The following is a 14473-nucleotide window of genomic DNA, read 5'->3' on the forward strand; positions in this document are numbered from 1 at the left end:
TCAGGTAGGCTGCCTTGGGCGCTCAGCTTGCTAATGTTCTCGAGATGAGAGTCACTGTCCAAAGATATACCAGTTCTCAGACCCTGCAAGGCGGTGGGGGTGTTTCCACAGATTCAAGACCCCAGGTCTTGTGCCACTGGGCCTCTTGATGAGGAGATGCTATAGGCGGGAGGGTGGGGTGTGTGTGTTGCATGGCTCTGCCCTTCATTCTTGTTGAATGCCAAAGGACTTGTGTGAATCAGTTCTCCCGTCACAGAAGTCATCTGCCCTAGATACGAATGAGGGGGCACCACGGGAAGGATCCAGGAGACCCATGGCGCTTAAACTTAATTGTGCTATATTGTACAGGTGAACCTCGCCATTCGCAGACCCGATATCCACAGTTCCACGGTTGGGCAAGTGACACCCAACCTTGGCATACATGGCAGGGGGGATGGTTAGAAAGGATTCATTTCCGCATATCCACAGTTTCAGGGTGGCCGGAAATGACCTCCAAGGTCATTTCCACCACCATTTTAAGGAAAGGAGCCATTTTGTGTCATTTGTTGTTTTTTTAAATGTTTTCTCCCACAAAAAAATTGCAGATTTTGGACTTTGGGAGGGCCATTGCAGGACAGATGTAGACCCAAAGAGCACATTAGGGCACTTTATTTCCATCTTCTTCTTTTGCTATTTTGCAGCCTCCAGGAGCTTAACCCCACCCCTATCCTATTGAATTACTGTCCCGTTATCCATGGTTCCATTTTCCGCGGTTGTAGCAGAGAAGGGAACCCCCACAGATAACAGGGTTTGCTTGTACCTATTTTATTAATGTTGTAAGCAACACCAAGTAGTAGTGTATTGGAGGAGCAGAGTATAAATATTTTAAAACAGAATGGGCAAAAAAGAATTGGTTTTAACAATCTGGTCTTATTTTAATTTGCAGTTTAAAGAGAAATACGCTTGGAAGCATATTAATGCTTCTCCCTATTAATCAAATTAATCTTAATTTTAATATTAACAGTAAATGATTAAGGGGTTGGGGTTGGGTTTTTTTGTATTTTCTTATTTTCTTTTTCATTTGATTATGTAGCCATTCATGTCGATTACTATCCTTTTTGTTGTATGTTTTAGACCAAACAAGGAGAAGGGAGGGAACAGATAAATAGATTAGCTATACTAGAACATATCCAGGTAAATCTGGAGTGGCACTTATATTACATTTTCTTGCAAATGTTTAGCAAATGTATATTGTGAAATGGGGAGAACGTTGCCAGAGTTGAGTGCCCTGTAGCATCAAACAGTCAAGACCCTGAACAAGACACATTTTGCCAAGGGATTGGGAACTTCTCTGCAGTTCACACTCATTGCTCTAAGAGATACTTGTCTGCATAGTTTGCAAAACGTGGAAAACTGCAATATGACCACAGAGGATGGTCTCAACGGCCCAGGAGTCAAAGCCTGAATATGATGATGGGCATTGGGCACCTTGACCCAGCGCTTCCTGATGGGAGAAATGGCTACATGGCACATATGGAACTCCCCTGCCTGCAAGGGCTTTCCCATTCCCTTCAATGGAGGGGACAGTTCTATTCACAAAGAAATGGGGGGGGGGTGTTTCTGCACTCAGATACTCACTTCATCAGCAATACACACACCTCCTTTTTCACGCACTAGCTGAAAAGCCTCCTTTAGGAATCCCCTTGGATACTGAACCACTCCATTGACACCCTGCCAGAAGTATACACACAAATAATTCAATTTATCAAAAGGCAGAAGGAAAAGGATACAACTGACAATGAGCTCTAAAGCCTGACTATAATTTTCGAAGCAGTTTCCTTCTACCGCAGCCCAATTCCAACACGCACTTAAATAAAACAGCTGGGATTTAACCTAACTGGCAGACTGACCTTACTTTACTTATAACTGTATCACAAATAGCGTTTGGCTCTAAACAATGTTATTGGTATTGTACGAGCCTAAGAGAGATTAGAAACGTTAAAAAAAAAAACCCCACCAAGATTTTAATTACAAGATTAAAGCACTGAAAAGCAAACAAAAAGGACAGGATCCTCGAACTTGCTTTTCCAGAATGCCTTTTTCTGTTTGCTTTGTTTGCAACTCTGTGCAATTCCATATAGCAGATTAGCTTCAACATTTTAGCAACAGTCTGTATCCTTGTGTACCATTGGGACTGTGTATGTGCAGCAACCTTTCCCAGGAGCTTTTTCAGATGGTGACTTTACCATGATTTTACTTCGGAAGGGTGGGTGTGCGTTCACAAAGTCCGTGCAATATTTCAGAGAGCACTTCACACACAATTCAGGTTTCCCCCTCCTTATTGGAACCTAGCCCAATTTATGCCTGGGGTAAAAAAATCCTCTTTTTGCATCAGAGTATTTGTTATGCTCTGAACTCTCAGTAAACCCTTGTGGTAAAGCAGCCATCAGTAAATTAATTCCCATTTCTAAACCTGTTTCAAGCACAATATTGTAAAGCCTTAAATGCCTTATCTGAAAGGTACTGTGCTTGGAATAGATTTAGAAACAGGAATTAATGTATTCATGGATGCAACACTGTATACCAGACTATCGGGGGGAAGGTTGCAATACCCCCTCCATCTCAGAATAGGGATGTGCACAGGCCTCCAAACAGGTTCAAACACGGGGCCGGTTGGAAGTTCGAAGGTCCTGGGGGTTGGCACTTTAAGGGCAGGGGAGCTCCTGCAGTTTCCCCCCCACCAGCACCGTTTGTTCCTAAAAACCTCCGGGGTGGCAGCGTACCTCTCTGCCACTTATGGCCAATGAGGGCAACAGGGCGGCAGGGAGGTATGCTGCTGCCACAAAGGTTTTTAGGAACAAACAGCGCCGGCGGGGGTGGGGGGCGGCAAGAGGGGTGAGTGCACCCTCCCCACCCTTAAAGAGGCACTCCCGCCACCTTCGAACCATGCACATCCCTATCTCAGAACACCAAAACAAAATTACCCTATGGTCTTTGGGTAATAACTAGTCTTGTCTCAGGCAAGAGTACATGAGCATACAAATGCAGGCCCTAGAAACACACTTCCAACCAGAAGCGCTTTTCTATAAAATGCCGCCAGTTGTATTCAGCTTCAACAGGCAGCTGCTCCCATGAAATGCAACGGCCCTTCAAGATGGCACATAAAAGTTGGCTTACCTGGCTCCGACAGCACCCTTGAAGACCAGCCGCCAGCTCCTCAGCCTCAAGCGTGGCATGTTACCAGGTAAGCCCCACTGGCAGTAGCAGACATTACCCTCCATGCTGCTGTGCCACTCAGCTATTACTACATGTAGTGTGGAGGTGGTGGCAGTGGCATCTCCCTCCCATCATGGCTGGGGAAACTGGGAGAGGGCTTGTAGGCAACAGAGAGAACTCAGCTTCTGGTAGCAGACTCAAGGCCTGGATTTCCAATGCACTAGAGAGCTGACCAGTGTGTGTGTGCAACTGTATTAGGCCCCTGGAATGAGGAGCCAAGGACAGATAAAAGGATGTTTGCACATCATCAGAGCAGTTGGCCACCAAAGCGGACCAGAACTGGCTGCCCTGAAAAGGAAACAAGGACTTCCGGTTGTATATTCATGTAATATGGCCTCCATTGATCAGCAAGAGTCTTGCTCTTAATTTAACACACAACATGGAATTTAGTGTTGCTGGCAAGTCTTCTCCCAAGAAAAACATTTCAGACAGTTTCCGATGGATGGCAGAAAGAAATCTATTTAAGAAGGCAGGCAAAGGGGTTCACTCGGAGTCCGCCAATATCACAGAAGAGCACTGAAAAATTTTAATTCCTGGGCTCTAGGACAAAAACCACTTACTTGAATTGGCTCAGCAATAAATCCAGCTATTGTCTTTGGAACGCAAGTTTTCAGGGTGTCTTTGAGCTGCTCAATGTACTGGTCCTTTGCATGACAAGAGCCTGTATTAGGCATAAGAGCAATATGCTTAAACACGAAAGGGAGAGCAAGGGCTACTTACAACGCTTCTTTTGGAAAATCAAATGCCTACCATGCAATTTGGGAACATCTAAAGGGTTTATACAGGTCTGCTCTCACATACAAGATGGTGTAATGTACTAGTTAGAACAGGTGTTCTCAGCTCTGGGTCCCCAGATGATGTTGGACTACAAATCTCATCATCCTCAGTCACAATGCCCTTTGGCTATTGTGGCTGGGGATGATGGGAGTTGTAGTCCAACATAATCTGGGGACCCAGAGCTGGGGACCTCTGCTTAATGATCCGATTCTGCATAAGAAAGTTGTTTGCTATATATTTGCATGCACCAGGGCTTCCACAGTACAGCTTTTAACCTCTGCTTGACACCAGTCTCTCTTTTGCTGCTCAAAACCCAACATTTTTCTCACTGAACCAACCTGGAGAACAGCTGCATTGACGAACCGTTTGCACTGGAGAATCTCGACAATGGCTTCCTCCCCAGAGACCATTAAAGACGTCAGGCAACATTGTCTGGATGCAAGAGATGTAAGAGTTGGCTTCAGAAGTTGCTGCAGTACAATGTATTTCACTGAATTTTTTACTGGATATGAGGTAAGGACATCCGGACACCTCCGGATAGTAGAGGTGAAAGGGGGAGATGAAATCCTGCCTTTTGAATGGAAGAAATGATGTCTCCTATCCATGTGAAAACAGTTTTTTTTTAAGCACACAAGAACCCAATTTAGACATTATACTGTACGAGTGTACAGATGTTCGTACACCCATACATGTGTTTGTGTGAATAAGTGTACCTGTGTTCATTTAAAAAGTGAACCTGGATACAGGCCTTTCAAATGCATGGTACAGAGAAGTGTACTTCCGTACCTGTGTTCAACGTAACACGCGAGAGACTGTACCTGTGTACACTGTACACTCATCATACGTGTTGAAAATAACATGTGAATGGGTCTAAAATGTATTTGTTATATAAAATGAAGACAGAGAAAAACCGGGGGTTGCTGATCTGATTTTTATTATGGTTTTAAATTCTCAGTGTTGAGGTGAATTAAAAATATGGAGGCCAAACACGAGCAGTGGATGGAGGGGCCTCACGACAGAAACACCGATGAAGAGTCTGGAGTCTTAATGCAAGAAGGTAAGAGGAGTGGCTGAACAGGCAAGAGGTCCAGAAGCCCAGATGCAGAGTATCCAGTTGGGGGTGACTGAGAGGTTCTCCAAGGTGGGTAAGCAGCGGATGAACTTGGGCTCTGGAGTTTTGCACCCCCAGCCCCAATGAAGACAGGACATGTTCAATTGGAGTAAAATAGGGCCACTCTATTAACATATAGTAGAATAAGGCTGCAACAAGCTACCTAACTAACCAGAGTGCAGGTACTCCTCCTGTGTGGGATTGCCTCCTAGGGATGGCTGTCCCACACCAGGGCGAAGGGCCGGGTTCTGATTTGGTCAGGCGCCAGGTTCTGACTTCCTCTCACTGCGAGGGCTTTCCCCCACTGAGGGGGGGGGCAACCCGGCCCACCCCCAACTCAAGCCACCAAAGCTCTGAGTTGGTGAGTCAATGACCCTGAGCGGGGGCCATTCCCAACCCTCCGGGCCACAAAAACCCTGAAGGGTTGTTCTTTGGCCCCCCCTCACCCCAAATGGCCCTCCAGCCAAACACCATTAATCTACCTACCCAACACTCACTCTCACTTGCAACTGCCCAGAATGGAGGCTGCGGCTAACTGGCATTTTTCGGTAATTCCTTCCATTGGTGATTGGTTATTGAAACAATGGGATTATGCTTCAATTTCTACAGTAACAGCATATATGAAACAAATATCTATGAAGTCTTTTGGGTTAATTTGGGAACCGTTTACTCAGTGAAACTTACAATTTACCGTTTGGGAACCGTTTACTTAGTGAAACTTACAATTATTTCCTAGGTCTGGCTTTGAATGGTAAGTTGTGATGTTTTGTATCAGGGTTGTACTCAATATTAATGCTTGTAGGCAGAAGTTGTATGCCTTATTTGTTTATTCTTACTGTTTTACTTAGTCTTGAACTCAAATTGACTTTGTTTCTTGTTAATTCAAGAGATGCACTTTTGCTTTGTTCTGTTTCATCTTTTATTCAATAAAAAACTTTAAAAGAAAAAAAAGAAAGAAAGTGAATCCAAGGTTGAAAGTGAGTGCCAAGATCCAACAGTGCAAACTCAGTAATAAGGACCTATTTGAAAGGATTCAACACTTTAAGCCCCATCTGCAGATTTTGCAGAGTCCTCTGGATGGCCACTGTGGGAAGCAGGATGCTGGACTAGACAGACATTTGATGTGATTCAGCAGGGCTCCTTTTAGCAATAGCAATAGCACTTATATTTATATACCGCTTTTTAGCCGGAGCTCTCTAAGCGGTTTACAATGATTTAGCATATTGCCCCCAACATTCTGGGTACTCATTTTACCAACCTCGGAAGGATGGAAGGCTGAGTCAACCTTGAGCCCCTGGTCAGGATCAAACTTGTAACCTTCTGGTTACAGGGCGGCAGTTTTACCACTGCGCCACCAGGGGCTTTTATGTTCTTAACACTTCTGGAAGCACCACTGTGAAGTCTGGTTTGTTTTTTTATTCCCATGTCAAAATGTCGGCCACTCTCAAAAAGCAACAACAATGCTCTGTTATGTAACTGACAGCATGAGGGATTGTGGCACCCATGCTTTGGAACTTCCTGTCCTGATAAATTTGTACAGCATTTTGTTCCATTTTGCTCCCTTAGGAAAATTTTTTACTTAGGCAAGCCTCTGGCTATTCTTTTCCTTTCCCCCATTTCCTCTTTAACATTTATGGTGGGACAAAGCTGTTCTATATATATTGCTTGCTTTATCTTCCATTTCCTCACATTTGCCTCCACAGCCAAAACAGATATCTTTGTATTCACTGCCTTACCCCAATGTTTCTCTTTAACATGCGCTGCCCACAGCTTTGCCCAATCTTTATGCTGTATGTCTGCCAGAAGCAATGTATAAAGAACAGCTTTGGCCCACCATAAACATTAAAGAGAAAATGAGGGAAGCTATGAAATTCACTGGCTACTGAGCAAAACGTGTATTTTCACTTTCTCTCTCATTATGAGATCGGTACTAGGATTGGCTATTTGCTGTTAGTTTGCTGAGTCATGATGCTTAGCTACTGTATTTAAGAGCATGCTGCAACCACTAATGCATAGCACTGAAATTGATGTGACATCAAAATGTTTGCTTGTTCTGGACATCTGTTTTTATGCATTAAAGGAGGTCTTTGAGAAAGTTTGTGGATTTTGGAAAATGCATATTTCATTGCTGTTATACCATCTTATTATTTATATTCTTACTTTATCTATCTTGCATCACCAAAGTTTAAAATACTATTTAAGAATGCGCACTGCTATGTTTTTAAAATGTCAGGCAAACAAAACATTCAATAGGAAATAGATATCCACCCCCCCACCAAAAGCAAGAAGAGTCTTACCGTATGGCAACCAAACCCATTGGCTACACCATGCTTGTAGGCTCCAATGGATGTCAAGCCCAGTGTGTAAGGGCTGCCCCCATGGTATCCCGCTCTATAGAAAGAAAGAGACATTTTCCTTCCAATTAATCTCCCGGCTAATGGGTTTACACACCAAAATCTTAGTAGCCATTGGTTCAGAGAATTGTGTGTGTGCGGGGGGGCGGGGATAACAGTATTTTACTTCCTCTGAATTAACCAACATTGAAACTATTCAGTGTGAGCTTTTGAACTGCACAGAAGTCTTCTTCAAGAATTGGTGTGAAAACTTAAGTAATGGTATCTGACTTTGCCAGGTTAGGGGGTTTCAACTTAACTCATCCTTGGCAGACTATTATCAGCCTGAGAATACATCTTCTTATCCTGGAGGTACTCCTGGTGTGGGTTTTGTTTGTTTGTTTTTTGCTTTGACCATCTGTGTTTTGAGAAGTCTTCTGCACCATTGAAAAGCACACATGAAGATTCAGAACATTAGTTCGTCCCATAAAAGATCATGTCACTTGCTCTGCATTTCATGTCATGCAGGCACACCATCAATTCCAGAATGCTATCTGTTCAGCAGTCTGCAGCCCCTCATGTATCCTTCTCTGAAAGCCAACCTTAAGCACCACAGGTTAATTTAGCAACATTTGACTGAACAAGAATTAGGGTAGCCACATTCTAACCTGGAAATAGTACTTCTACTTTAAAGAGCCATTGCTCTGGAACTCCTTGCTGAGCCTCCTGTCCTCCAGTGCAAGGACCACCATCTCCCATATGAACCTGCCTGCTTGTTGAGATCTTCAGCAGAGGTCTTGCTCCATTCTCCACCAGCTTTAGACATGTGGTTGATGCTGACCAGCCAGGATATTTTTAGTAGCAGCCCCTTGGGGGCTCCATGACCACCATGCTGCGAGTGTTTGCCAGTTCACTAAACCCCACCCCCCCAGCATTGCAATTCTCTTGGCCACGGGATTGCGGGACCTGCCACAGTGCCCCTCACCTTGCTCCCAGGCACCCCATCACCCCCACAGTGCTTCTGTGGCAACCACCATCCCAGTTGAAAGACACCCCACCTGCCCCATACCCTGCTGGCGGCTGGAGAGCCCCGTGTTGCTACCTGGTGCTGGTCACTCCCCTTGCATTGGTGTGCTGGCACAGCCAGAAGGGATGTGGCCAGCATGGAATAGCATGCCTAGCAAGTAAGGGGGCAGGTGAAGCAACGGCTGCAACAATGGGGGCAGGCGCAGCACCCACCCTCCCTTTCTGTCCTGGGGCTGCCCCAGGCACCCTGCACCCTTGCAAAGACTGCAAATATATGGGCTGAGATATGAATCTAGCAATACAGAGGATACAAGCCAGTTAGTACAGGAAATCATAATGCACAAGACATAATTACCTGAAACTAATCATGTCAAAGTTGCGAGTATATACCCTTGCCATAAACATTGCCAGGTCGTTTGCCTCGGAACCACTATTAGTTAGGTAAATCACCTAGAAGAAAGGTTTTAATCAGAATGCAGCATTAGAGAGAAGTTCAAAGTAACCACATGGGTGTTTTGATTCAGAGTTACCAATCCAGCAAAGATCTACTCAAGATCTAATTCATTTATCCTTTGTTAAATTTAAGTTTTGCATTTTAAAAAATGAAATTACATCTCTGGTTACTGCCCTAGCTCAGGTGATCACCACGTGCTATGAAGAACAGTAGCACCTCTTTTAATAACTCAAGTGATTGCTTGTAAGTAAGGATGTGATCGAACTGAATTTCGAGCACATGTTCAGTGCCAAAGCAGTTTGAACAAGGTCGCACATGGCATCCACACGAGTGGCTGCTATTTATGTGGTCAGTAACACCATATGCTGACCACACAAATGACACCATAGTATGCGCGGACACCACATGCATGCTGGCGCAATGGGTAGGTACCAGGGGTGTAGCAAGGTTGGAGTGGGCCAAGAGACGAGATTTTTAAATGCCACCACCCCCACCCCCACCGCTTTCCTCTCCTTCTCCTGGCCTGATCTCTCTGCTAACTATCCCAAATAGTTACAAGGTGTAAATAACAGCAGAACCAATGAATACAAGGATTTAAGTCTGATATTTCAAAATAAGTATGCTGCCTGGAAATACATTTCACTGAATACACACACGCACACTTCACAATATATAGTGATATACATTGAATACTATATATTTGTGCTACTTTTAATGCCTAGAACACACTAGAAACACTAGAGGTAAGAATATTTATGCTGCTTAGCTAGATAGATGCTAAGATACCATGAGCTAGATAGATGGGAAGCCGGGACGATGATCATGTGACTTGCTTCTGGGGAGCCCCTCAAGGCAGCGGGCCCCGAGACAAATGTCTCCTCTTGCCCAGTAGTAGTTACGCCCTTGGTGGGTACTTAGGACATTCATCGCCCCAGCAGGGAGATGCATGTGGTGGCACTTCTTCCTTAAAGCTTCCACTCACCGTTCCCCTCCCAGCAGCACCCAACCTGTGCTCAAACCTCGGTTCATGCACACTTTTAAGCCCAGGGCAGGAAAAAAGTGTTGATAGAAGAAACGAGTGCATCTTATCCAAGGATTGTCTCCAGGTTCTAATTCAGTTGGGTCTAAGACTGAACAGATTATACAGACCCAACCCCTTTCAAAAGCTATTGCTACCAAACAAACTGTTTCTTCCAGGTCACTCACATGGACTCTCTCATCGTGAAGCTTTCTGGCTTGCCTCTTAAAGAAGCTGTTCACAACAGATAACACCTCACATCTGCACAATGAAGTTTCTCAGTGTTGATATTTGCATACCTTTAAGGGATCTGGAAGCAGTGAGGCCAATTTCTCGGCATACTCTTGGATTGCTGGGTGCATATAGATGCAGCTTGTATGCCACAAACGACCAAGCTGTTTCTGGGCAGCTGCTGTTACCTTCCTGGGTCCAACAGGAAATAAAGTGACCATAAATCTTATAACCAATTTGAGACAATATTCATTTCTTGCACCCAATACATGTATAAAATACCATTAAGTCACTGAGTCTATCCTTTCAGCTGCCACCAACTGAGACTTTGTGACTGGGAAAACAAGACTCTGGAATAAATAAAATTCCCTATATTCAATATAATATGTTAAAAAAGTGATTATTTATCATATTTATAAACAGCCTGATATGTGCATTTCCTGGTGGTGTACACAATTTAACACAAATATAAAAACAGTAAAACCAATTAAAAAATTTCACAGAATAAAAAGTTAAAACAATCTCATGGGATAAAAACAATTGAACAGTTTAAAATTAATTTCAGTTAAAACCATGAGAAAACAGATGTGTCTTGAGGGTCCTCCTAAAAGCCAATAGAGATGGAGATGCTCTTATTTTGACACGGAGCATATTCCAAAGCCCCAGGGCAGCCACAGAGAAGGCCTAGTCCCGAGTTGCCATCAAACGAGCCAGTGGCAATCCTAACCAGGTCTCTCCAGATGATCTTAATAGGCAACAGAGTTCATGACAGAGAAGGCACTCTCTCAAGTACCCTGGACCCAAGCCACTGAGGGATTTATAGGTAATAATCAGCACTTTGTATTTCTCTCATAAACATATCAGCGGCCAATGCAGTTCTTTTAAAATCAGCGTTATATGGTCCCTTTGGGTTATCCCAGAGACCAGTCTGGTGGCCGTATTCTGTACTAATTGTAGTTTCCAGACTGCGTACAAAGGCAGTGCCATCTGGAGTGCATTACAGTAGCCACACCTGGAGGTTATGTTATGCACCACTGTTTTAAGGTTATTCACTTCCAGAAATGGGCATAGCTGACGTATCAACCAAAGCTGATAAAAAGCGCTCCTGAGAAACCAGAGAGAGGTTTAGATCCAGAAGCACTCCCAAGCTACGGACCTGATCCTTCAGGGGGAGTGTAACCCTATCCAGAAAAGGCAGATCTACACCATCTCTCAGGTCCCAACCCCCCCCCCCCAATCAGTGAGGCGAGTCTCATGATCGGTGAGATTCGCCCAGAGCGGGTTTGTGGGGAGAGCAGGCCTAGCCCGCTCTCCCCGCAGATGACTGGAAGGGGAGCCCTGGTCAGCCAGATAGGCCACCCACACGACTGCCGGCTCCGTCACGGAGCCAGCGGAGGCTTGGGAGTTCGGGGCCACGCGGCCCACAGAAGTTCCAGCATGCTCTTCGCAAGTTGCTGGAGAGACCCCCAAGCCAGGAGGCTGCTTTTTAGCCTCCCAGTCAGGGGTGTCCCCCTGAGTTGCCGCAGCACAGAGTCATGCCACAGCAATACATGATCCGGAAACCCCGGTTAGTGGAGCGCTCGCTCCGCGAACCTGGGCTAAAAGGAAGATTCTCACGTTCTGCTAAAATCGGGCTAGGCTCTGTCTTATTTGGATTCAACTTCCATTTGTTATCCCTCAACCAGCCCTTTACCACTTCCAGACAGAAATTTAGGGAAGTTATGTCATTTCCTGATGAGGTCAATATGGAGAAATAGATCTGGGTGTCATCAGCATATCGATAACACCCTGCATCAAACCCCCTGATGAACTTTCCCAGCAGTTTCATGTAGATGTTAAAGAGCATTGGAGACAGTATGGAGCCTTGTGGAACTCCACACTTTTGTTCTCGCTTTGCAGAACAGTAGTCTCCAAGTGACACCATCTGGAATTTATGAGAGAGGTAGACTGGAACGACTGTAAAACAGTACCACCCAATTTCACCTCCCCCAGGCAACCTAGAAGGATACCATTGTCGATGGTATCAAAAGCCACCGAGAGATCCCAAAGAATCAGCAGAGTCACACTTCCTCTGTTGACAACCAATTGGAGATAATCTATCAGGCAGACCAAGGCAGTCCCATAGTTCACTTGGAAGCTGGTTTGAAATGGGTCTAGAGATAATCCAATTCATCCAAAACTGCCTGGAGCTGGGAGCAACCCCAGAAAATAGCAAGCCACAACATTGAAAGATATTATCTACACACTACTAATGGAAAGCTTTCATTTATACAGGATAAGCATAGAGGTCAATCACAACTGAGCAAAATGTGATAATCCTTATTGACTAGGTTTTTCAATTTGGAAAAGCTTTAAAACTGCCCAGCTAGTTTGCATGAACAAGCTGTCATAAGAAAGCACACGGTATGCAGGCAACACCGATCTGGTTTGATTTAACAATCCTGCCTTGGGATTGTTTTTAATGAAAGGCGGTATATAAATTTAACAATAAAATAACCAAAAATGACTCATCACCCTTAGAATTCAAGCCTCCTCAAGTCACTTATTGCACTCAGATTACATAGACCAAGGCCACGTAGACCATCTATGACATTAGAGAAGCTAAGCCAGTGACAGTCAGAGAGGTTGTGACATCTCCACCTGCCCAAGCCACTGTGACATTAGAGCAGACTCCTAGGTTCCTGCTAGATAGCACTCACTGCCCTGGGCTGTGACTATGCTAGAACTTTCATCTTAGACATACTTACTTACGCATACTTACGGGTGACAGTGACCAACACCAACAGTGACAATTCCAGCAAAGAGATCGAGGTACCTACGTCCTTCATGGTCAAACAACCACTGCATGTGCCCTTGGTGGATAAGCAGAGGTTTCTTGAAATGATGTAGCATGGATGGGGAAAGATTCTGTTTGCGGATCTTCAGCATACACTCATAAGGATAGGACTGTAAAGTGGGGGAAGTAGATAATACCTGGAGATAATTCCATTCTAAATTTGTGACATGCATCATATCAGCACAGACATCAGACCAAAGACTGCAGTAACTACAACAGCTTTCAGCATGGATATCTGCCTGATATCCAGGGAGAGTAGAAAGTGTCCCCCCAATTTAGCTCAAAAGGGCAATTTCCCCCACCCCACTGCAGTAATAGAGCCATATGCACAGACATGATAGAAATGCAACATCTTGATCACAAAGCCTTTCCTAAGAACTACAGGCCAAGAAAAGCACCAAAAACAGCATCTCACACACGTACCTCATATTTTTCAGGTACAAAGTCGCAAGGAGGCATCTTTGACTGAAAGCAAAGGTTGTTCAGTGCCTGCTGTCCATATACAACTAATTGTAAAGGAAATGCAAGAGATTAGAAAAGAACAATTAAAATATATCCATTTCACAATATGGAGTAAAATTTCATTTTACACTAGTTTCATGTGGCAAGTAATTTTCATACTGTAACAAAGATTTTGCCTGTGGTCCACTGACTGACAAAAAGCATAATTCTGTGCCTTGTAGGTCTGGTCCCAAAGCATGGTCTGAATGTATCAGATACAGCCACTTAGCTGACGCTAAGCAGAGGTCTAGTCAATGCCCGGATTGATAGCGGGATATATCTGAACAAAGCTTCTTGTGAGCAGGGGGAAAACACTGCTATTCTGCCTGGGGAAAGATCCTTCTACAAACCTGGGCCCCAAACTCAGTGGAAGGTAGACCTGAATGTTCCAGTGACACCTTCTGCAGGTCACAAAAGTGGGGGAAATCCGGGGAGGTCCTGGGGCATGTTTCTATGCTTAAGGAACACAGACATTGGTCTGCAAGTACGCAACACATGCTTCTGGGCTGCACACCTTGTTCATGGTGGTGGTGGGAGGCAGAGCAGAAGTTTTGCATACAGAGGGCCAAGGTTCAATCCAGGTAGAACAGGATTTCTCTTGGAAGCCCTAGGGCAGGATTCCACAACTCCAGCTATTATTGGACTACTACAGCACCCATCATCCCTGACTGTTGGCCACTGTGGCTGAGCATTTTTCACACAGCACAGCAATCTTTACTGCGAGTTCAAAGTTGCCCCAAAAAACAAATGCAAAAAATAGAGATTGTTTTTTTAACCCTGAATATAAATCTGGCTACACTCTAACACGCAATGAAAAACCTGAATCGTGTGTGAAACGCTCCCCAATAGCTCACAGGGACTTTGGGGTAAATCTGGCCAATATGTGAATGTAGTTCCTCCATTCTGGAGGAGATGCAGGCTGAAAGCCCTG

General features: G+C 44.6%; 1 protein-coding gene across 2 annotated transcripts in view; it reads right to left on the reverse strand.

The window, feature by feature from the left end:
- The window catches only part of AGXT2 (alanine--glyoxylate aminotransferase 2), a 38925-nt gene that overhangs the window by 20448 nt on the left and 4004 nt on the right, over positions 1-14473 (reverse strand). The window contains exons 2-9 of one of the 2 annotated variants that reach the window (XM_053303740.1): positions 13465-13547; positions 12967-13151; positions 10274-10397; positions 8858-8952; positions 7441-7534; positions 4371-4464; positions 3816-3916; positions 1618-1710 (exon numbers count right to left, since the gene is read on the reverse strand). In XM_053303740.1, the coding sequence (XP_053159715.1) occupies positions 1618-1710; positions 3816-3916; positions 4371-4464; positions 7441-7534; positions 8858-8952; positions 10274-10397; positions 12967-13151; positions 13465-13547 (869 nt within the window). The remainder of the gene's footprint in view (positions 1-1617; positions 1711-3815; positions 3917-4370; positions 4465-7440; positions 7535-8857; positions 8953-10273; positions 10398-12966; positions 13152-13464; positions 13548-14473) is intronic. The other variant, XM_053303741.1, reaches the window with a different exon arrangement.

Source organism: Hemicordylus capensis, chromosome 2 (genome assembly GCF_027244095.1).
Source record: "Hemicordylus capensis ecotype Gifberg chromosome 2, rHemCap1.1.pri, whole genome shotgun sequence".
Taxonomy (NCBI): domain Eukaryota; kingdom Metazoa; phylum Chordata; class Lepidosauria; order Squamata; family Cordylidae; genus Hemicordylus; species Hemicordylus capensis.